Source organism: Camarhynchus parvulus, chromosome 2, assembly GCF_901933205.1.
Source record: "Camarhynchus parvulus chromosome 2, STF_HiC, whole genome shotgun sequence".
Classification (NCBI taxonomy): Eukaryota; Metazoa; Chordata; class Aves; order Passeriformes; family Thraupidae; genus Camarhynchus; species Camarhynchus parvulus.
In genome coordinates this window covers 90187330-90212410 of record NC_044572.1, presented here as the reverse complement: position 1 = coordinate 90212410, position 25081 = coordinate 90187330, and the positions used below count along the sequence as shown (strand labels likewise).

The following is a 25081-nucleotide window of genomic DNA, read 5'->3' as shown; positions in this document are numbered from 1 at the left end:
CATATCACTATTTTTTAATACAAAATTTAACCAATTGTAAAATTCCTAGCATTTTTACCACAGCAAGAATTAAACCCAGTTTTCAAGGGTTTTTTTTCTATTTTTTTTAACCGTTCTCTGCTCTGCAAGGATATCAACAAAGATGAATTAAAGAAGATTGACAAAGGGAAAATTCAGAGAACCCTGAAGACTGTATTTCCTTTCTGCGCATCTTGGGCAGCTTTCTCATTTCCGTTTTAGTCAAGAGACTATTTGGACTGCTAAGTGGCAAAAAAAAATTTACTGAACTAGAGTCACATTATGAAATATTTCAACTCTGTGTTTACATCCCTATTCTGGGCAATGTAAAACAGGGACAGAATTTCATTGTCTTAGTGCAAAGTGACTAAAAGCCATGGACTAAAAAAGTCCATGACCTAATCTCTCACTGAGTTAAAATCAGGTCTGCCAGGACAGACTATTCCAGTTTCCTTATCTGGCCCTTGAACTGAATTTACCTTGGCTGCTTGTAAGTTTTTCATTGCTAGAGATTTTCAACATTAGTAATTTTATACTTTAGAATGGAAGGAAAAACTATTTGTGAGTTTTTACCTTTGATCCTGTAATTTCTGACTTTTGAGTACTTGGTTTATGACATGCAAATGTAACATTTCACTCCCTTACTCCTGTCTCCCCACTTTTTGCTTGTTTTTAATAACAGTTACAATGTCAAGATGAAAGGAAAGCTAACAATAGGAATATATGTAGTCTTAAATAAAGCATAAATATTTCATCCTAAATTTATCCAAAATGACGAGAATATGAATGTCACCTGGAATGAGTGCCTCTTGAATGAATGTAAATTACAGACAGTCATGAGACAATTAATTATATTGTAATGAAGACTATGCTGAGCCACTTTTACACCTGTTCTTTTAGTCTATATATTAGTGATCTGGTGAACGTGCAAAGCAACAGATGCTGCAAAGGCTTAGAATATCTCTTATCTCCATCCTTTGCATCTGCAGCTTGCAGTTATCTGAACTTCAGGAGAAGCACTGCTACATCTGGGGTTCCAATGTGCATAATTTTAATGCATGTCCAGAGTCCACAGCTGGCATCAGCCCAAAGGCTTGAGAGCACCTTACCCCCATTACCCATGCCTGACCATGGGTGTGCTGTTTGAGGCAAGAAGGCTGCTCGGAATGACAAAATCATAGAATCATTCAGGTTGGAAAAGATCTCCAAGATCATGGAGTTCAACCTTTGACTGATCTCCACCTTTTCAACTTGACCATAGCACCAAGCGCCAGGTCCAGTCATTTCTTGAATTCCTCAAATCTGTCACGAAAGAGGCAGTAAACATTTCTGTAGGATCTGCTGCCCAGCAGCAGGAGGTATGTAGGCAGACTATGAAGGCCCAAAGCTACTCTCCCAGTACATCTGTCCATGGCCCTGTGGGATAGGAAGCCCTGCCAGGGATGCTAGTTGGACAGCTTTGGATGGGCGCATCTTTAGGCAGCAAAAAGAGACTTTCCTTCCAAGCACTCTGCCCATGCAAGAGCAGCCAAGGCTTTGCTAAATGGAAGAGCTCCAGGCCAATTAATGTGAATAAATTGAACCTGACAGATCATTTAAGATAAACTTTTATTCCTTTTAGGATCTCATGCTAAGTAAATCTCTACATTAAATTTCACAAGGCAGAGCTGAGGAACTTTGCAATGCTCCTACCTAGACTGTTATTCTCTTTTTCTTATTCAGTAAGAAAGAAAAAACCAACATTTTCATTATTCTAGCCAGATCTCCTTTGTCAATCATAACAAAGGTCTAAGGGAAGAAAAGCTTGGGAAAATGCCTACACGCTCAAATCTCCAGTTATGAAGCCAAGGGAGATTCATTTTTCTGGCTACTACATCTTAAAAAAGTTAGGGTTCAGCTTTGCTCCATTTGGGATGGGGCACGTCTACGTTGATTTGGCTGCCAGCTAGCTTTACAGAACAACAGGATATCCTGAGTTGGAAGGGACCCACATGGATCATTGAGTCCAGCACTTAAGTGAATGGCCCATGGGGGGATCAAACCCACATCCTTGGCATCAGTAGCACCACGCTCTGACCAACTGAGCTAATCTTTGGGAAAATCCACTTTAGGTAGCATTTTCAAAATTCTTGAATGACTTAGAAATTAAAAAGCATAACTCAGTTGTCTTTCCCCCAAACATTTTATCTTTTGAATTCCTTTCATTTAGTCAGTCTTTTCCATACAAATAGATAGATCATAGAGAGCTAAAAGAGTAAATTGAATTTTCATTAAAAAAAGATAATTGAAATATGTATTAACAAGGGAAACAGAAGCAAAAGTCCAGCTCAAGACCAGGTAAGGGATTAAATATTCTGCTTACACAATGGTCCATGCCATCAGTAGGGCATTCTATATTCAAAGGACACCTATCTACATATTTATGGCTTGCGAGCCCACGGTCTTTTCCAGAACTAATGTTTCTGTAAACCTCACTCTCTCCAGAGTCAGTCCACAATTGGAGTTATGTGCACCACTGATTTTATCTAGCACAGTAAATCAGATGGACTAAAGCTACTTGAGTCTTTCAGGGATTAAAGTAGCTCTAAAGTGATGAAAAATGAACCTGTAACACACAGGAAATAATCTAGCATTTGGCTACAGGTTATCACTTAGGTTGTCAGCTGAATTTATCAAACCTAGATATGAGCAGTTAAAAAGCTTTTCATGATTTATAGCTTCTGTACACAACTGCAGCCTTAAATCCTACTTAACATTTTCTGGGTGTGAAAATTCACAAATTGTTTTGTTAAAATTCTGTTCTCTTCTCTGAATTCAACAAGGCCTTTGTGCATCTACTGACCTTTGGGATTCACACTTCAGAGACTTTTCAAAGTCTTCTCCTCTGGAGAGGGGAAGCACAGACTAAATACATGAGTAAGCCCCTCATTTTATCAGGCTGTCTGCCATTGACTAGCACAGCACAAGGCAACATTTGCCTGCTGTCACATCCGACTGCCACAGCCATGCTCCAAATGTCACATTAGCAGAGGCAGGTTAAAATCACTTTGTGTTATAACACTTTCTGCAATGACCTTTTGCAGGGCCAGAATGAGAGGAAAGCTTAACTCCCCTTGCTCTGTGCAGGGAGCCTCTCCTTATTTTTCTCCTAAATGTGAGAAACACGTTTCATTTTCGAAGGGGAGTTGTCAGCTTTTACGCACATGCGACATTCCTGCAATCCATTGAGCTTTCCATGGCTCCATCCTATAGCCTGTGAGGTACAGCATTCTGAAACAGTAAAATTGGTTACCTGAGGATTGGGGTCTCTGTGTATGTCAGACACCTTTTTCTTGAGGAGCACAGGGACCTGCTTCCCCTGATGTACTCAACTTTCCATTTTGACACAGGTCAGGGCAGTATGCAGGGCAATTTGCCCTACCAGGCCTATAAACAACTCGACTTTTAAAATGGCCTGAGCGGGGTAGGTGTATTACTAATTTGGATCCTATAGCGTATTTTTAATAGAAGCAAGGATCATGACATGAATGGGAATATAGGTTTCCCAGGGAAGAGCTATCCAGCCTGCTCAGTGCAAAAGCAGAAGGACTGGAACAGACTGGAGTGGACTGCCCAGGGAGATGGAGGAGTTACCATCCCTGGAAGTGTTCAAGAAATTACTGGACCTGGCACTAAGTTCCAGGGTCTATTTGACAAGGTGGTGATCAGTCAAAGGTTGGGCTTGATGATCTTGGAGGTCTTTTCCAACTTAAAAGATTCTGTGAGTTTAGGGGATACATTTTCAGAGAGGTATTTCTCCTTTCCTCATCCTTCAAGCTAGTCTTTATTGGTAGATCCCAGATTATTTGCAGTGGCCAAGCCACTGACAGGGAGACTGTTCTCGTGCTTCCCATGTCATGTGGGGCTTCTGAGACCACCTAGTGAGTTCAGTCGATTCCCCAGTCTGGTAAAATAAAGGTAAATTGACAATTACACACAAGGGATTAACCAGTAAAGACTGTACAGTCTGTCAAGGTCAAGCATGGCCTGGATAGCTCTGAACTGGATATGCAGAAAGCATTTTTCCTCAAGGAGGAAAAATGTGTCCATGGCATAAAGGTTAAACAAAGAGGGGAGGAAAAAAGGGAGAACACAGCAAGCTATCAAACAGCTTCGTGTCAGTAGCTGGGGATCATATAAAATAGCACTTAGATTTATGTACAAATGACAATTCCCTATATCTCTGCCTGACCCTGTTCCTTACACAAACAGTATTAATTCAAAACATTTTTCATCCTGGCAGTAGTTTGAACTAAATCACTGCTAAATCATCTGTGGTGGAATCACTTTGTTGCAGGTAGATGTACTAGATCAATCTAATGAAATAATTTGCTTATGAGGAATTCATCCCTTGTCCTCTATAATCACTTAAGGAAAAAATTATACATGTGCTCCAGTTGAAGATAACAAATATCAAGATGGATAGAATTTTAAACAGACATTTCTCTCAACAGTCCACACTCATGTTCTCCCTTTGGTTTCAATTTTTGAAATAGTAACTCAAGAGTAAGAAAAGTATAACCCAGTCCTTTCATTGCAGGGGCAAGGGGACATTAGGGTCCATAGTAAGCTTTTGAAAAACGTTTTGCCTAAGTCCAAAATGTATGGGGTGTGGCTGTCATGGGGCTTTTTGACTCCCAGACTCTATAATAGAAAACTCTGAAACTCTGAAAAATTAGCTTCTCCAAAATATGAGATTACAAAGGGTCTTTAGTGACTCTTGGAATAGAGAAATTAAAAGCTACTATTTGCTGAACTGGCCTCCCCACTTCATTTCTTTCCATAAGGAAGGTGAGAAATTCCTATTGGAGCAAATAATCAAAATACACTGAAAATAAACAGAGAGATGTTTTTCACAGATGTGTAACAGATTCAATATAGTTATATTAAATAGCATGATTCAAACCAGAAAATAACACCTGTGCCATTGTGAAATACAACCAAAAGTCAGACATTAAGACAAAATTCTAAAGATTTCTCCTAAATCTATTAATTACATGTGCTCATTTTCTATTACATGTTGACAGAATCAGAATCCTTTAATTTCAGAATCAGGGTCCAGTGATAATATATTGAAAAAGATTATTTTTTTAAAAACTAAAATATCAGCTTAGAGAAATAGGTGCCAATACAATGACAGCATGATCTTCTATAATTTGAAATTAAATAATCATTTGTAATGGCAGAAAAAATCAGAACTACTATTAGGATGAAAAAAGGGGACTAGTAAATTTGAAAAGTAATTTAGCCTTTCTGTACCCTTAATAAGGAGCTAATACCTGGACTTAAACTGCTTTTGTGCTCTCAAAGTTTTAGTACAAATTCTGCAGCATACAAATCACATCTGACTTTGGTCACCTACACAGTGAATAAATCAATCTTCACTCTTTAAAAAAAAATTCCATTTTCATCTCTCTTATCTGTAATAGATCAGAGTTGTTTTCTCATAACACCATGATGATATTGTCTACCATCCCTGAAGTAGTTCTGCCAAGGAAATTTCTGTCAAATATACTTTGTTATATTATTCCACATTCAGAGTTATTTTAGACTTTACATGATTATCTTCCTATCTGTAGCCTACAACTATACAAACCTTAGCATGCTAGCTTGGTGTGCTACTCAACAATTCTCTGTTTTGCCTCTTCAAATGGTAATGTCAAAAAATCTATGTCCTTTCAGTGACCTAGATAAACTTCACTTTCTTCTTTTCTATTCATTCAGAATTATTTATTCTATTTCACAGTTCTGTATATCTTGAGGAAATATTTGAACTACATGTTAGGGATGATGTCACTGCAGTAGACTGAATTCTCTATTAATTACACCAAGTTAAATATTTTCCCATAATATATACCAGAATTTCATGGGTTTCTTGTAAGTCTTCTGGCTCTTTTTATCCCCTTACCTTTTTTAAAATTTTTTATGTATTACAAGTTCTTCCAAGAAAAAGCATATGTCTGAGATGTCAAGGAGAGAGATGTGCCAGCACACAGCTCTGCAGAGAGCAGCAGCTCATGGTGGCCCCATAGCCCTCAAGAAAACCTCTGTCTCTTTTCAAAAGACAGGGAGGACTGGGTGGTGACAGGGAGGGACAGCACTGTCCATCACCTGAAATGGAACATCTGAACAAGTTAACTCCAGTAGAAGTAGGATTCTCAATGCCAACTGAAAACAAAAAAAGTTTAAATTACAGTGAAAGTCAGAGTGCTCTGAAGGAAAAATCTAACAATTCCTTCAGGTTCTTCTTAGACATAATTTCTTTAGTGGGGTACTAATTTCTGTTGACTTTTTGGAGCTGGATACTTCAATCTCTGGTAGAAATTAATTCCTATAAAAATTATTTTCCATTGCTTTTCAACATTTTTTTTTTTGTTGTTGCATTTGAAAGTTGCATTTTTTCTCAGTAATTAAGCCATCTTCTAAGACATTTTTTGCACAATGTAGTGACAGAGACTTATCAGATGCTGTGAAACACTTTGCCTCAGAGTGCACTGAATGAACTGAAGTGGAATCCTATGGAAATGACAGCTTCTTCTATAGTGCACGTGCTTGTCCCTGTAATAATTATTTGCACAGTTCAGACCACCTCTCAAGGGATGAGCCTCTCTGTACAGCACAGGCACGGAACCACAGTGATAAACAGGTCTCCCCTGCTCCTCACATGTGCCTGGAGGAAACAATGAATGCATTGTTTCTCTTCCCAGCAACCCGTCATGCCCACTGCAACTTTGGGTGGCACAGAAGTACCCAGCTAGCCTGAAATTAGTTGGCTTGAATGCTGATAGCTGCAAAGCTCTGGCCTCCCATAGCTGTGCTCCCAATGGAAAGGTTACCTACCAAACCACTGATCTCGCCCCTGGGCAGATTTCCAGCTTCCAGTCTGCTCCATGTTATTGCTGATACACAGCTTGCAGAACCACAGTTGGCCAGTTTAAAGCTAGCTCAGGTAAAACAAAACAAAACAGAACAAAACAGAACAGAACAAAACAAAACAGAACAAAACAAAACAAGCTGCCATGACGACCAGCAGCTGCACATCAGTGTCCCCTTCCAGCGTGTCCTCCCTGGCCTCGCAGTTTATATCCACACAACACAGCTTGCACAAAATGAGGTGACTCAAGTAACTCCCCACACTTAATTGCATTAATCTGTCTTTGTAAATAATTCCCTAAGACCCCAAACAATTTCCATAGCCCTTATTGGTCCTTTCTTCAGTTTGACATCACAAGTACACAACCCAGGTGCCTGAATTTTAATGCACTTTTCTGTGCTTACAAAAACAAATCAAATGAACATAAACCCCAACTCCTAATAAACAATGCCAACAGATTACAAGAGAAGCAACTAGCACAGGGGAAACATTGCTTCTGGTAGGTATGGAGCAGAACAAAAACTGAACAGGAAATGTGTCAAAAAAATTTGACAATAAAAGGAAAAAACAGCTGTAAACATATATTAAATATAATTTCCTGTATGGTTTCATCTAACACAGGACTTTTATAAAGGTGAGTGAAATAGTGATAATAAAATTACAGGTGATGTTCAGTGCTAGTGAGGTACATCATAACATACAAGAGAAAATGAATATCAAGTATACAAATGCAGCTGTTGGTTCTGAGTAATTAAGAGCATCCAGGATGAGGCCCTGTACTTACTGTGGCTGATTCTTTGAAAACATCAGTGCTGTGCTCACCAGTGGCCAAAGAGCCAAAAGGAGGATGAATGTGGCAAGACAGAATATTGTGAAAGAAGTTAAAATAGCGGAAAAAGGTCACTCAGAAATATGAGTTATGGAGGTGGGCATTTCAGAGCTGTATGTGGCTCTCTAAGCTCTCGCAAGAGAGAATATCAAGAATATAAAAGAAAAGAATATCAAGAAATGTAGAGGCTTATTAGAATTATAGAGCAGCTTTTACATGATGAAAAAAACAAATGGATGACAAAGACATGCATTTCTAAAGAGACTCATTGATAAGAGAGATCTGTAAAACATGAACAATGTGTAAAAAGTAAGACACAGTTATTCACTGCTTATCACATCACAAGAAGCAGGGTATGCCCAGTGAAGTTCTAAGACAGTTGATTTAAAACAAACAGATGGAAGGGCTGTAATCATTACATGCATCATCATTTTTTGAAACTCATTGCCAGTAGATGTGTTGAAGGCCGAAAGTATAAATGGATTCAATGGAAAGACATGACAAATTGATAGACAATAAATCCACATGCAATGATTAAACATTATGGTCCAAAGACACCCTCCAGCTCAAACAAGCATGGAAACATTGCCTTTTGGATCTCAGAGTGCAAACCACGCACCTGTTCTGATACAGATACCCACCCATAACACAGACTTATCATCTGCTTGGGAAATCCCAGCTTCAATTCACTTTCTGCCTGAGGGGAACTGTAGTTTCACCTCTTTCTATTTTTACATACATCTGGATAATGATTTTCATCTTTTGTCCTGCTAAATCCTTGTACAACATAGATAGAAATATCCAGACTGATAGACCAGAAGACAAAGGGTAAGTGGCCCTGACACCTATTAGCAGTTTTGGCTGAGGGATCAAAAGATTTATGTTCAAATTAATTTGATTTAAAGGAAAAAAGAAAACAACAAAACACAGAACTGATGCTGGAAGAGCAATTAAATTTTATGTTTCCTCTCTAAAAATAACCTAATCACAATTCTAGGGTTTCATGCTTATGTCTCTTACTAGAAACAATACAGAGACATACAACAAGTGGTGTTAGTAGCATAACGTGGACAAGTATTTGTAAATAAAGTGCCAGAACCACATTATGGACATTGCAGAGGAGCAACAGCTCCAGAAGAAATACAGCTGGAGTTGTAGAGAGCTCAAGATGTAATAAAAGTCATCTGTCTGTCTCAAGGCACAACGAATATGTCTACAGCATGTCAGGTATCTGTTTGACTTGTTTTTCAAAACTTCCAAAGATAGCAATTTTATACATTTTCCAGAGTTTAAATATCCTTTCATTAAGAAGTTTTTCCTAACATTGGCTCAAATCCTATTCAAATCTCTTAATTCTCAGCCAGACGATGAAGGCAAGGACAAGAAACTGTTTTATCAGCAGCTGTTATGCATTTTGACCATGTTCTCTAAGAAGCCTAGGTATTTTGTTTTTTGTATTAAGGTATGTTCCTAATCTTCTGTTTTCTCTGCACATTTTTCTTAAATCAGCACTGGACAAAGTAGTTAGCTATAGCCTTTTGGCACCAGGGAGATTAAAAGGATACTATTACTTTTACATCCCAGAGCAGAAAATTTCTTTTTTACCTTTTCATGTTTTTGCTTATTCATGTTCATTCACCTACTATAATCTTTAGTCCTTCTCATGTATAACTATGGACTGGTGAATTGCTCTCCATTTTGTATTTGTCCAAAAGTTCGCTCCCAAAGTAGCACCAGATATTTGACCTAAAAAATCAGCATTCTTTTTCTCTTGGTAACTTCTTCAAATTATTAATATTTGTTTGAATGCTTGTCTAGTCCCCCTTGTACTTGGTAAGTCTCCCAGATACCATTGTACATTTTGATAATTATATATTCTAGTTAATCTTCTTAATCAATAATGTCAATATTCAGTGACTCCAGATTTAAGGCACACCCTTTCAGAGTTCTTTTTGGTATAATTCTCCATACTGAAATGGGACTTTAAGCCAGTTTTGTGGATACTTTTATATTCATATAGATCACAGGCTACTGGAAGGTGTCCTTGCCCGTGGCACTGGGGTTGTAGCTACATGATCTCTAAGGTCCCTTTCAACCGAAACCATTTTATGATTCTGTGAATTGATCACCGTGCTAAAAAAAACCACTGGTCACTAAGGTATGGACAGGTGCAATAAAATTACACTACTCAAATGGAGATAAAAATGGACTGGATATGATACAGCAAGAAGTCTACAAATCACACATTCATGTGATTACAGTCAAGACCTCCCATTAGGATGTGTCAGAAGTAAGCTTTCTGACTTCTTCAGTAATTCCCTTTTTTGCTTGAAAAATTATAGCTTTTTTATGATATGGTGATCTTTTCCAGAAGGGTCCAGCTCAGAATCCTCTGCCCAGGATAAACAGTCCACAGTTTAATTTATGTGTTTATTACTCATTACATGATAGTAGCAATTATTTATTGATCATTACTAAAAAATTGCTCAAACAGAATTCTGCATTGCTTTATGTACTTTTTTCCTAAATTCATATCTAGATATTTGAAGGTGTTCCTTAATCTTAAAAATCTTAATATTTATAAGGAAATGTTATTCTGAATTTTTAAGTTTTTTGCAGAAGCAGTGAAATATGAATCCATTGATTCTGGATATTTGACCATGGCTTCCATACATATATATGTATATGTCTCGTTTTCAGTGTTCTTGCTAAATATTTTCTATTCATGGGACAATATTCCTTCAACATTATCACAGAAGAAAAAAAATCTACAGACTGGTTCTTTCGGTTATTGGACAGATGTTAAATATTAAAAAAATATTCTAAGGCAATTAGTCTCATTATTTATATGAGCCTTTGTGGAAGCAAGAACCAACAGTAGTTAAGAGTATGCTAGACTTTATTTAGAATAATAGAAGGAAACTTTTCCAGGGTTGGATTGATGCCCCTGGAGAAGAAGTTATAGATGAACTGAGGATGCAGGAAAGAAATCCTGGGTTCTTGTGCACCTTCCTATTCACTGTAGAGTGGACATTTGTTTGTCTTTTGATTAAACTCAGAGAAGAATATCTGGGGCTTTTACTGCTTAAGTTCATTGAGGCTTTTTCTGAGAAGACCAAAGGTTTTACACTTGACAAGTCCCGCTCTCCCTCTTGCTTGGTACGCAGATCAGCTTTCAACACTAACAAATGGCACACCACATTACCTGGCTAAATGAGTTGAAACATTTGAATTCTTTCCAGAAAGACACAGCAGGTGATCACTCACTTCCTTAAAGTTTTTTTCCAATATGCAGTACCACAGACTTCTGTTCTTATCTACACAAAGCACAATTTCTGCACATTTAATTTGTATTTATTTAAAATTCTTTCATTTTCCTCTCTAACCTATTCCAACACAGATGTCTCTTAGCTTTTGTTTAATGCCTGACAGAAATAGGAGTCTGACTGAAAGCAAGGTGCCTTCTAGGCTCCAGCCAGATTAATCAGAAAGGATCTGCCAAAGTGAACATTTTGAAGGACAGGTAGAGATCTCTTCTTGAAGCCTCCCATATCAGAGCAATCTACAATCTCGGCTTTGTTACCGCCCTCCTTGCTCCCTGATACACCGACAAAAGTTGTCAGGACTCTTTTTCAGCTCTCCCTAGACAAAATATTTTGACCATCTACTTCAACCATGTGTCTGACTATGAGAAGCCATGAAAAAATTGCCATTCATTCAGAAGGATGTCAACTTCAAACATCAATTGGATATCTCAGCTAAACTAACACTCTGCTCTTTATTTACCAGTAAGGTAGGAGGAGAAAAGGCTATTGCATGTGCTTTGGATTCTCTGTTGCATACTAAATAATTCCTGGGAGGTATTCATGATCTATACAGCAGCAAGAAGTTTGGTCACAGCTATCTCTGGCACCATCTGTTTGACCACTTGCAAAAGTAACAGACTGCACAGAAGCTGAAAAAGAGGCATGACTAGCATGAGTTTGGGAAAAACTGTGTCTAGATCCAAAATTAAACCAGCTATTCAGATTTCATCACACTGTGTCAGCTCTACTGCAGTTACCCCTTGAACCCTCACAGGCTGGTTTTCCCTTGCCTCTGGCAGATGTGCTTGTCTGCTTTTTCCATAGCCAAAATGTTTGCAGATAGTCTCATTAAAACAAAAGTTTCCAGCAAAGAACAGAAAATTTAGTTCCTGAGACTGCTCTGCTGATTTTTCTACCCGAGCAAATGAGGAACAGAGGTTTTGGCCATATTCTGATACATGATTACCTATTTATCTCCTTTATTTTTCTGCATTGAATTATTTCAACTGTGACCAACTGACAAGTTTCATTTAAATTGTTAAAGAAATTATAAAGCTGTGTAGATGAAAAAGTTATTCTTGAAGTATGGAACACTAACACTGGATATACCTAATTATTATGTTTGGATAGTAAGCTACTAATACATTTAATATAAGCTATATTCATAATTACAACTAATCTTACAAAAGCATTTACAAGATATCTTTGATGTGGTCTTTTTCCCTTGAAATCATCATGATTTCTATTGTTTTCTTAAAAAAACCCCGTTTAACTAATGAGTTGTATATCTGTCTCATGCTTGATCACTCTTAATATCTATAACTACAAAGGAAAACCCCATTTACCATTTTAAGCACTGGACTTCATTAACTTTAGATTACTAAGAACTTTCCCAATAGTCCAAGAATTATTAAATGTTAATGAGGATGTTTCAGAAAGTTTCCTAACCAATAAAGGATTCTTTTGAACAAATTAATAATGTCTACAATTATACCACAAGTATTGAATATAAAAGCTTTGAACAAAACTAATACCAATAAAAGAAGAACTGAAAAATCCTTGATAATATTTAGACCATCATTTGTAGTTAAAGAAAGGAAAGCTTTCATCTGTATTGTTATACTGTTCCTTATTTCAATTTCTCATACATTTTTGCACATTCTCTTTATTTCCAAAATGGGTGAGAAACTAAACAAGACTTGAGCTGAGTCTTAAGATGTGTTGACTGACTATTGCTTGCATGACTAGAAATCCAGCCCTTCTCTGGCATTTCTCCATAGGATGCCTGAGGTTTTTTTTCTGTAGGTTAATTGGAAACCTTTATCTGATGATCAAAATACCGAGTATGTGCCTGAATCAATTCTGAAATAGTAATTTTGAAATTGCAAGGAATTTTAAAGGGGTGGCTGTCTCCTGTGTTTTTACTGATCTAACAATATTTCAGCTGATGATAAAACCACTGCTGTTAAATAGTATCTGATATGAAATTGAAAATATTGTAAAGAACCTCAGTTTGAATGGTTGGAGATAAAAATCAATATAAAATCAGCTATCCTGGACTTCTACTGCTCTTCTGGATCAGTCCAGATAGCATATATTGCACCTCCCCATGATCCAAAATCACATCCTTCATGTGCAGATGGAACATGCCAAACTTCCTCCTCACTCAGGTGCTCTAGGAGGGTACATGTGGCTACCTTAGGCAAAATGCATTAGAGCTCTTCCAGACTTCTGAAGAATAAACACCTGTTGTAAAAATTTTCTCATGATTCTTTCATGTGGCTGTAAACACCACTATTAAGGAAAAAATGGGGCAGAGGGGAGGAAGAAGAGGAAGCAGTCAATATTCATCATTAGTATTGAGCAAGAATTCCTAAATTACATTGCTGTGTCTGCAAAGTTTTGGTGGGTTGAAATGCTTCCGGGAGCATGAGTTAATAGCATCACTTACTGTTGTGAAGGCAAGAGCAATTCTGAAGATTGCTTCAGTAATTCAGAATGAGTAACAACAGAACCCCTCGAGTGCACTGCTGTTCATTAATAATAATGTCCATACATCAGACAATTTCTGTTTAAAGAATGAGCCTTTGTAACTTGGTCAGCAGGATTATGTTTAAAAAGCTCTCCTGAAAACAAAGGGAGAGCAAGCTTCTCTCTCATGCATTGTATGAAAAGAATTTGCCGGCTTACGACTACCCTCACGAGACCATCCAAATGCAATCATCTCCTGTTTTATCTCAGCCTCAGCCTGGGAAAAAAAACCACATGAATTGCATTCTATAAACTGCAGAAACAAGTACAACATGAATCACCATTTCTGCAGAATCCTCTCCCAGCAAGCGCCTCATCCTGGCTGCAAATGGCCCCTGACAAATCCCTGCGGCTCTATTTGCGGTCTCTGCCACTGAGACCATTCCCTGCAGAAGCAGCTCAGGCTGAGAGGATGCAGCAGGCTTGGTGAGTTGTGCTGTGGAGCATGTTGCCTCCAAGGGATGGGGTCAGCAGTTTGCGTCCTCTGCACACTGAGGGACTGACTCCTGAAGCAACTTTTAGCAAGCAGTTGCAGAATGTCAAAAGTGAGTCTTCAGAGAGAGCAAAAACTAACTTGAAAGAGCTTAACAACAAAAATCCTTTTTCAATTCCAATTCACATTGGTTTTAAAGAAACAACTGTATTAAAAAGTGGATACTTAGCTGACCAGTAGGGTTTTTTAAGTAGTTACAGGTTGCTATAGATCAGTACTTTCTGTAAATATGGGGATTACAATCGAGAAAAATTCCTGGAAATACCTCACAGCATTCGAGGTTCAGAACGCAGTATTTTAAACAGGTAAAAATCACTTATTAGGTTCCTTTCTGCATCTTCCAAGCAGTTCCTTCTCAAAATAATTGTACATATTTAAAATATCCTGAAACAAATGCAATTAACACAAAAGTTTGAAACTGCATACATAATATAGTAAAAATTGTTTGCAACTTACCTTGGAATTGCGTAAATTTGATGGTTCCCATCCTCTCTCCATTTTTGAAAACAACATCGCCCTAAATAAAATAAATAAACACCTTAAAAGTTTTATAAATCTCTCATAATATAGTTTAACATTAACATTTTAGTTTTCCATTGACAATTAAAATTACCAAAGCAATGTTTAAAATCCGAAGATGGAAGATTCAAACAGATTCAAAATAACTCAAGAACACCTCCTTAAAGCCTTCTCTTCTACAGATTTCAAGTTGCCTTTGAAAGTTGCCCAGTGTTACCACCCACTTTTCATTTCAAGGATATGGAAGTACAACAAAGCCAGTAACTTACTGAATTTCAGATGATAAGAAATATGCAAACAATTGATTTTCACTGTTTGCTTTATGAAGGAGATGCAAAAACCTTCACAGATCACACAAGAAAATAGTTTTCCACTTCACTCGCCCATCATACAGTTCTCCAAATGGCTCTAGAAGCTTTTTATCTTGTCTTATAGACTTATCCTACTAGATTATGGATACCAGTAGCTCCTATGGCTTGGTTTTGTACTATACCAACATGTGGGTCCTAGTATGCATTTTAATTGTAATGTCTTTAAGTCAGTACTACCATTTGTGATGCTATACACTGTTACTCCTCAATATAATGGTCATGTAATGCTAAAACCTCCTCACATATCCCTAGGAAATTACTCCCATCTTTTAACACATCTTTCTGGATTAAATTAAGAAAAGATCTTGTTAAATTTCTTCCTTAGTTCATCTATTTCGTAATTGAGTACGAAAGAAGAGGGTTTCATTCATTTATAGTAAGTATTTCTAATATTTTGAACCTGTAGTGGAGAGCTGAATGCTGTCAAGATAGATTGCTGTTCTAATTCATCCCTGGTCTGGCTTATTAACACCATCTCCATAAATGTTTGTTTTGGCAGACATCAGAGTAAAAGAAACCAAATGGTAAACCTGTGAGGCCACAGTACATTTCTCTGTACCAGTCTATTACTTTTTGGATAACCTTTTCTGGTCACTGAAGGGATGCACTGAAGTCTTGTGAAGTACTGAAGTCAGGTCCCTGCAGGAACAGTGCAATAATTTTATAGTACAGGGCACTCAACTCCCCACCATTTTCTGCAAGCCACAGAACACCATTTCCCTTTGACAAATAGAAGAAACTTTAAACAAGTGTAAGCCATATTGTGCTAAACTTTAAGAAGCAAAACCCCCAATCTTCTGGCTATTTTATTAAAAAAAGATAATTAGGTTTGAAGCAAAAGTGATATAAATAGAAAATAAAAAGTTGAATCTAATTTTAGAAACTACAGTAATACTAGTAAGAAATAAACCAGAGTTTCAGAAACCTGTCTTTAGGAATTATGTGCTGATTTATGTCATGAGAAATGAACTATAATCTGATGATGTTCTAGAGCTCACATCAAGTAGTTTCTTTGTTACTGAGATAACGCACCATAAGATTTAGCTGGAGAGTTGTCTTCTTTACACTTGAGATTCATAAATTACTAAAAGTGTTTTTTCTTTATTTAAAGTGGGGATGTTTGAATAATAGATATTACTAATACACACATTAAGATGTGACGTTCCAAAAGCCAGTCTTAGCACTATTTTGTCCTTTCTTTTTACCTCACCACACACTCCAGCACATGTGTCAGTACAAACTGCAGTTTATGGTGTGACCCACCACAAAACCTAGATCTTATGAAATCCACGTGAACATAGCAACACACGAAATCCTCTTTCACCTCCCACTGTGTTTTCGTGACATTACACAGGCATATTTAGATATTGATTAGCAAAAGGACCAGTGATTGTATAGAATTAAAGAAAATAATTGGAGCAATGTTGATACTAACTTCTTCAGAACATGATCATCATATTCAAAAAATATTTCTTGATCAAGTAAAAATTTTACTTCAAGAGATGGAAAATAAGACCTTGGTCCTCAACAAGCATTTAAATCAACTGCACAAGTGAATAACTTGCACTTAAACCCCACATTTTACTATAAATTAAATAGTAAATTAGCAAAGCTTTCCTCTTCCATTACACACAGGTCATCCCAATGGAGACCAACAGAAACCACACTGGTGTCTTGATGCCTATTTAATTTTCTTCAATCTACCCTCTACATTTTTTTTTCTTTACTGGTTGTAGAAGTAAATGCCAGAGTAAACAGCAATCTGCCCAGCTGATCTGCACAACTTTGAGCTGTGGACAGGCATCCTCACCCTAGCAATGACCCTGGAAAAGTTGATGGAAAGGAAATAGAAAGTTTGTGGCTTGGAGTCCAACAGACAGAGACATGAGCAGAGGGTGGAAAAGGAGCTGAATAAGCTCAGTCTGGCACAGTCTGCCTGCCCTGGATATTGCCGTTCCTGTGTACAACCACCACGGTACACAGAATTTCAATTTTTTTGGCCCAAATACATGCCTGTATTTGTGATTCACTGCAGCTGCATAACTCATCATACAACCTGGTACAGGTGTACTTTATTTAGTTTTCTTAAATGTACCACCACCCATAAGTATAAACCATACTAGTCTCACAATACAAGTTAGGTAACTCGAACAACAGAAATATAGAAGCTTATGCTGTTAGTTTTTTAGGTTTTTGTTTGTTTGCTTTTTGATACATCTCTGACCTGCTTCCCTTGTAATTGTTTGTCTTTTTTTTCCCTTCCCTTAAAACACTTGAATGTTCTTTACAAATAATGAAAACCAGATTAGATCAAACATTTCAAGAGCATCAATCTCACCCTTGCCACATACAAGAACATCATCTCCCTATTTTTTCTGAATACCATCATCTTTTTTGTGCTGTTTCACAAACCCTAATATTGATTTGTGTACTTTGTTATACAGAGTAACTGTTTCACCCCCTTAATAAAAAGACATTTTTACACTCCTTGGATGTAGTCTTTCCCTTTTCTCTTAAGTCATTAGTCCTTTGTTTGTGGTCAGAATAAGAAATCCACATCATCCATTCACACTTACAAATTATTAGCCAACACTGGATTTATTTCTGACACATGGGACTTCCCCTGTCTTTCCAGCAGTCATTTGTCTCTACTTGGAAGGAACTGTATATTATGCTTCTCTATTTTTTTCTGGTGGTTAAAAAGCAGATCTCTTCACTATGTTATGAACATGTCATCAGCTCTTTTTGAGCTACTGAGCACTAGTATTTATTACAATTTTCTTCGCATTATCTTTGACAGTATTATTATTCAGCTCTGGACAGAGGCCCCTGCCAAAGTTAGAATTCTTTTATTCTTCATACATTGAAATCCACAGCCAGCACATTTTTTCACTCATATCTTTAATTGTCTTTGTCTTCTTCAATCAAACCAGAGTTCATAAGTTTCTTAACTGCTCTCTCAGTCAGGGCCACGTCTGCATTTTGACCATCATTTAATTTACTGTGTACTTTCTTCTGCAAACTATCTCAAATTTAGTAAACAGAGAAATAAGTGCATAGTAGTTACTTAATAATTTTCAGTACTATCCCTACAGGAAATGTCTGCTTTAGACCATGTTTACTTCCTCCTTCAGCAGTCTTCCACCACATGGCATCTAACAACTATTTATTCAACTGTTTATCGTTTACCCAGCCTATACTTGTTATCTTATTGTTAGTTTGAAATGTCATAAATATACATTCAAGCTAAATTAACAACACAAATACTCCTCCATCAGAGGAAAGACCATGAGAACACTGACAGAAATACCACAGCTGCATGCAAGACAGTCTAATACTACAGGACTTCTGTGCCCTGAGTGTTTTCTGATGGGCCAATATATTTCAGGACACTGCTTCAGCTCCACTTCACTGCCCAGGAATCTGAGCTACTCTGCCCTATAGACAAGTCATCTTCTCATAGAACAGTATTTAAAGCCTGTGGCTTTTCAAGAAACATCTGAGACTACACAGTCAAAACCACTCCAAATTGACCACTGGTATTTTCCCCCAAAAAAGTTAGCTCATTCACTTTCGAGGTACTTGAGTGAGATATCTGATATCAAATAAACAATCTAAATAAATGCACACAGAAATACCTTCAAAATCAGTAAGATAATTATGACAACTGCCATAATACTTTACATAATTTGATATATTTTTATATATTTATATAATATATGAAATTAGATCTGTCTCTTGAAGTTCTGTGACATCTGCTGAAATCAAGGTGTACTTCTGAACTTGTAGTTTCCTTTTTGGTCTATGTCCAATAAAAGTACCCTCCAAGGAGGGTGAAGCATCCCAGGATAGGAAACCTAAGAGTTTGCCAGCACTCAGAGGGCAGCTTACTGGCCTCTCACATTGCTCCCAGCTCCACAGCTCTACACCTACCTGGTGGTAGCTCAGTATTCATCAGGCCCCTGTGTGAGCTGTAGTGGCCTGCTAAACCAGCAAAATACAATCAGTAGTTTGTTTTGGTGGGGGGTTTTTTTGTTTGTTTGTTTTGTTGGGTTTTTTTTGGTGGGGTTTGGTTGGTTGGTTGGTTGGTTGGTTTTTTGGTTTTTTGTTTGTTTTGTTTGGTTTGTTTTGTTGGGTTTTTTTAATTGCTTTGACAAGTGGGCGATATGTTGCTTCTGAATTACTGAACCAGAGCCAGCACAAAGGAGCCCTGAAAGGATGCAGGTACTAGCAGAAGGAGGTAGGAGGAAGGGAGCAAGACACTCTCTGTTAGCCCAGATCCTTTTATAAGTCTTTCTATGTTTTCATGCAATCCACACAGCCTGCTGCTCATGTGCTGCAATCAATTTACTCACTCAGGACTCCTTAGCCACTGACACACCTTCCCTGACACACACAAAGCAGCAAGCTGGGATTCTGAGGCTCTTGGTTCTGCAACCTGTGGGCAGTGAAGAGCTACACACTGGAATTCTTAGCCTCTTCCACCCTCCAAACTTCATGTCTAAGACAGTGGTGTTTATAGAGAAAGGGAACATCATTTATTCTGCCTAACAGGCTTTTAGCTCTGCAAGTATAACCTCACTTCTGAAACAAAGCAGCAAGCTTCCAGCTGAGGGCAGCTTGTGCACAACTCTTCTGGTTCAACCTAGTTACATCACTCATTCAGCTGCAGAGAAAGAGCTAAGCACAGGAGATGTAAGCAGAGTGCAAGAGAGGGCACCAGGGAGACAGCAGCGAAGGTGTAATCCCCTGTGGGATAAAGAGGTAACCATCATCTTTGGATAAATGAGAGGAGAGCAGAAGGCAGAGGGTGATGAAAATTAAAATGCTCCATCAAATCAACAATGCTTCTCAGTCCATGATTTTATATCTTTAGACTGCTGTGGATAAAATGTTTCTAGAACATTTGATCAAAGCAGACTCAGTGACTGCTGCTTTTGAGGCCTTGAGTCTTTCAGAAAAGGTGTTTCCTTCAAAATTTTCAAGATTAAGGACTAAAATCTGAAACAGTTTACAATCAATTGGGATGTCTTTTCCCTTCCTGTTTTCTCTCTTATGACATTTTTAAAAAGCTTTGTGTAACTGAACACTGTTGTCTGGAGAGCATCAGAACAGCTCAAAGAGCAGGGTGAAGCAAAGCTAAAAACTTGGTCTTGGCTAACATTTTCTAAATGAAGCAGTACCAGCATTCTCATCTAAACAGGAACTTCTGTTCTAGCCATGACAGAGCAGGCATGAAAGAGCAGGAAAAAAATGAACAGGCTTACTTCCATACATTGAGTATCAATCTGCACCATAGCAATGCTATGCATATGCTTAAAAAACATACCCCCAAACAAAGCAGTTTCCCACACACAAAACCACTGGTTTTGGAGAAAAACAGTGTGGAAGAAGGACGATAAATTGTTGGAAGACAATTGCTGAGAAAACAAATCTGGTAATCATGACAGTGATGGAAAAGAAGAATGAAGAATTAGCATTTATCAAATCCCTAAATATTGGAACTAGGAGGCACTCATCTATTAGGACTTTGGCCTAACACAGAAAAATCAGTGATGTTTTCCACATTATTCCTTTGCAGAGAAGGTAATGACCTCCTGAAATTTGCATTGAGTGAGGATTACTTATATATTTTTTTCATTTAGAAACAGAGGACTGGGACATGACCCACTCTACAAACCTCATGCGACACTTCATATATTCTTATGTAGCTGCTGTGAGCTCTTGGAATTCAGACAGGTAAATGGAAAATTATATCTCAGAGATAGGTCAGAGATCAGGAAATACTAATGATTTTTAAATAGGTTACAGAAACTGCACTCATAAAATGAAGTATGGGATAAGCAGATGTACAGATTCACATCAGAGGCAATTTGGAAATAAAGAACATAGAAGAGAGATATCTAAGTTCCTTTTTTTCCTCCCTCATGGCAAAACCTGGACAAAAGTTCTGGACAAAAATATACGGCAATTTTAATAAAAAAGGTGGGCTTTGTGTCTCATATTTGCCAAGAACTTTGTTAGCATTAGCTAATTCAAGTAGTCTGTGGCATTGCCCATTGTGTTCTTCTTTGGTATTTGTCTACCTTAAATGCCTACAGAATAAGTAATAGGGTTTCTCAAAATTAAGAAAAAAATCCTGATATATAAAAAAATTTCTTTAAACTATCTTGAATTAAAATAAAATTTCCAAAACCCAAGTTTTCTAAAAAAAAAAAAAAAAAAGCTACAGTGCATCTCCTAATATCATGACAGCAATGAGTCCTATTCCACAGCTAGGCTGGAAGAAATGGGAACTGAAGATCAACACCTACAACTTCAAATTAAGTACAGCATCTTTATGTCCTATCATTCACATAAATCCTCAATCTAGGATTGTGTGGAAATACAAAGTACTGGAAGCCTTACCAACATGGTTTCATCATGCTGCTACTACACTCCCTTCTAAATAATGAGTTTCAGTCCATTCAGCCTCTTCTTCCAAGGAGAGGGAATTTTTTTTTATTTTGTCTATCCCCTCTCTAAGCCCCTGCTACAATTTTATTTATTTCCTGACAAAGGCATAACTGAAACACAGATGCTCTTGCTGCGCAGAAGGGTGTCTCTATTTCTAACTAATATTTTTCTAGCTGATCTTTACCATATATTAGGCAGAACTTCAACTCTTTTTTTTGTCTGGTTTTTCTTTTTTTTGGTCTTGTTTTGCAGGTAAGTGAAGGAACCAGAAGAGGAACAGACAGAATTTCTTTCCTCCATCTCATCAGCATCCTGTGTCATCAGCTGTCACTGCATAAAAGTGTGCTGTTGGCAGCACAATGACATAAGCCCAGACTAAGCTGCTCCATTAGATTAGCATTTAGATGCATCTAAACAATTTTACACAGCTACGCTGAAATGAGACAGCACAATCATAGCATTTCTTTCAGCACAGCAAGCAAAGGCATCATTTATGAACATCTGAGCACTCCGTTTACACACAGAAGCAAGATTAAGGGAATAATGTCCCTGACAAGGTACCAGCAATTCACATGCAGCTAAAAAGGGGGAGAAAATGATGCTAGCCAGGAAATCATGCACCAAACAGTATCACATTTGCTGTCCATTGCAGGTGAAGAAAGACAAAACCTTTATGCTTTGTTACTCATTAATGTGTTTTTACATATTCAGCTGGGCTTATGACCAGCAAAAGGCAAAGCAGTTAGATGCTCTTTTATTCTTTATGGCCATATCATTTTTACCCAGTGACAGAGTTTTTTGTGAGTCATCTCTGTCAGTGATCAGGTAAGCTCTATGTTGGACATCATTAGCGGTCTTAGGTTTAAAAGCATGGCAGGAAAGAAATTGAAATGAAACATATATACTTGAGAAGCTATTTTGCAAGTTTTTTTTCAGAGTACTTCAGAAACAAAATGACAGGCCTTGGAACAGTGTGCAAAAAATGCTTTCAAGTCTGGTGATATATATGATATATAACAGCACTGACTGTTGGTATTTAGCCAATTTCCTGATCTATGGTTGGCCTCTGAAGCATGAGAAATGTAATTCCTTTTCTCTCCACTCAATCTCTTCCAGAAGTGTATAAAATCATTGATGTAAACAACCTGTCTTTCAAGGTGGCAAGAGAAAAAGAAACAGTCTGAAGCACTGGGACTAGGAACTCAAGCCGTTCCCACTGTGTATAAAAGAGTAAATATGAACTGCTGAGGTGATGTTCAGGATTGTTCTTATGAGGTTGAGTCCCCGATGATTTCAGTTTCTAGCTTTGTGCGTCTGTAGAAACAGGGTAACAGCATGTTATCTTCCACCACCATGGGGTTTTTTCCCACTGCTTTTGCAAGAGTGATTCAGAAAAGATGGCAAAAAGCCTTTTAAGGACACTGCATTAAGCAGCAGTTCCATCTCTTCAACAGTGCAATTTCATATGATGTTCTGAAGTAATTTCTTCCATTTTCTTTAAACCACATTAATCTCAGAAGAGAGCAGAACCGCACAGGCTGTATTTCATTTGTTCTGATGATGACCCAAATGACTGCAGGACCCTCTGCCTCCTCTCTGTGCACCTCCTGCCCAGGCTCTGCCACACTGGCCGGACACAGGAGATGACTTTGTTTACTCTGTTTTTTCTAGAGAGCAGGCAGCCTCTGTTATTAACAAGGGTTTCATGTCCAAAGTAGAACACACTGGCATCATCCATGTGCAAGTGCTGAGCACAGTATCTTCAGACTATTGTCTTTCTAAGTTTATCTTTCTAACTTTAATTCAAAACTGCCTCAACAGGAAAGGGGAATTAAAAATTTTCCATATACCAGACAGCTTAACAAATCTCTAAGTATGTACACCTGTCAGTTGCGGATGATTCTCCCTACTGGGTAGAGAAAAGACTGTGATAGCAGACTCATTTCCAGTGTTACAGGGTTTCTTTACGTCTGAAAATTCCCCTGCAGGCAGAATGTAAACTGATGCTGACCAGGGAAGACTGAGTAAGCTAAAAAGTGTTTTTTTTGTAGTGAGCAGCTATCCAGGTCTAGAACACTAACACTGATTTTCTCTCTTTCTACGCAGTACAAGTTCTTACATAGAAACTCAAATTCTTAGATAGGAACTGTTTAATTCAATATTCATAAAATGTTTCTAGTGATTAGAGTATTTTAAACTTTTCTTTGGCAAATCAAGACAGTTCAAAGCACATGGGAACTGGCTGTCCAGGACATTGACTTTCTAACACATTTCCCAATAGCCATCACTGAAATGGGCACATTTTTCATTTCAGAATGAAACAACAATTTTTGTTAAACTAAATTTACAGCAAGCTTCTAATAACCTTTTAATTTAGCCCAGTTGTAGTTTTGGCTTTACTTGACAATTGCCAGTATTGTTATGACATTTAAGATGTCTATTTCTGTAAAGCCAGAAAGCCTAGTCTAAGTTTTTTCCAATCCTAGGACTCTCAGATTTACTTTTCTTTAAAATTTCAGATTATGTCTATACTGCTATCAGAAAGGACTCCTGAAGAGAGCTATGTTTGATGATAATGAAGTAGAAGTTTCATCCTCTTTCCTTTCTTCAGCACTGCATTGCTCCAGGTGATGCTTTCATCAGCATCAAACTCTTAACTGAAATCTGCAGAGAAGAGCGTTAGCATTGCTGAGCACAGAGATTTGAACAGGCTTGGCAGTGGCATGAAGGAGATTTAACCAGTATATTCTTAATAAAATCGAATTCAGCCCTTTTCATTGTCCATTTTAATCCTTCAGGCCATTCTAACCTGTGCCAACAACCTGCAGAGAGTCAGTAAGATATGACTGGCATAGTTCTGGCACTTTAAAGATTCACTATTTATATCCATGTAGCAGTTTTGGTGAGGAAAGATGTGAGGTTCTTTGTAAAACACTCAGGTCCAAAGATGCTGAAAAGGCTTGGTTTGGTTTCTGAGTGATCTGTGCCATATACCATCAGATCCTAGACAACATAGCAGCTTTCCAGCTGGCACAGGTCACAGATGCCAAAGGGATAGCTCTCTTCAGACCCCATAAAGTGATGCTTAGAGTAGCAGCATTCCTTTGGGATCACTCTTCCTACACTTTCAGAACACTAAATTTAAGGCTTACTAGTACTTAAATATCTTCCAACTGTGATGGATGCTTTTAAAGACTTTTATGAAATACTTTGTTTTTTAAAATACATTCTCTGCCTAAAATTACTTAAAATTAATGCCATATTAAAACTCTGAGACATACCTAGTCACTTCTTAGATAAAGTGTTCTTTTCAAGGAAATATACCACTTGAAAACTCTTCAAGATTCCCTATGGACATGATGGTGGAGATGAAAATAAGACAACAGATGATATCCTCTTGTTACCCCTTAAGTCACCAGCTAATTTGTGGAAATTAGTTTAAAAGCAAGTTAATGAAAAGTGAGTCCTGTTTTTGGCTTTCTTCTAACTCAAGGTAGTGTTTAAAGTCCAGCTAATGCTATGAAATAGCTACAGGCTAGAAATCTTCTTCCTACCCATGCCCCCTAGCATTTCCACTCCCAGGATGTTATCTATACCATGCCATGCAGAGTAATTCAGATGCACCCAGGTAAACAAACTGATAAA

General features: G+C 37.7%; 1 protein-coding gene across 1 annotated transcript in view; it reads right to left on the bottom strand.

The window, feature by feature from the left end:
• Nucleotides 1-25081, bottom strand: part of GABBR2 (gamma-aminobutyric acid type B receptor subunit 2) — a 457140-nt gene that overhangs the window by 181253 nt on the left and 250806 nt on the right. Inside the window, exon 8 of the mRNA XM_030971306.1 lies at nt 14547-14607. Coding sequence (XP_030827166.1) covers nt 14547-14607 — 61 coding nt within the window. The remainder of the gene's footprint in view (nt 1-14546; nt 14608-25081) is intronic.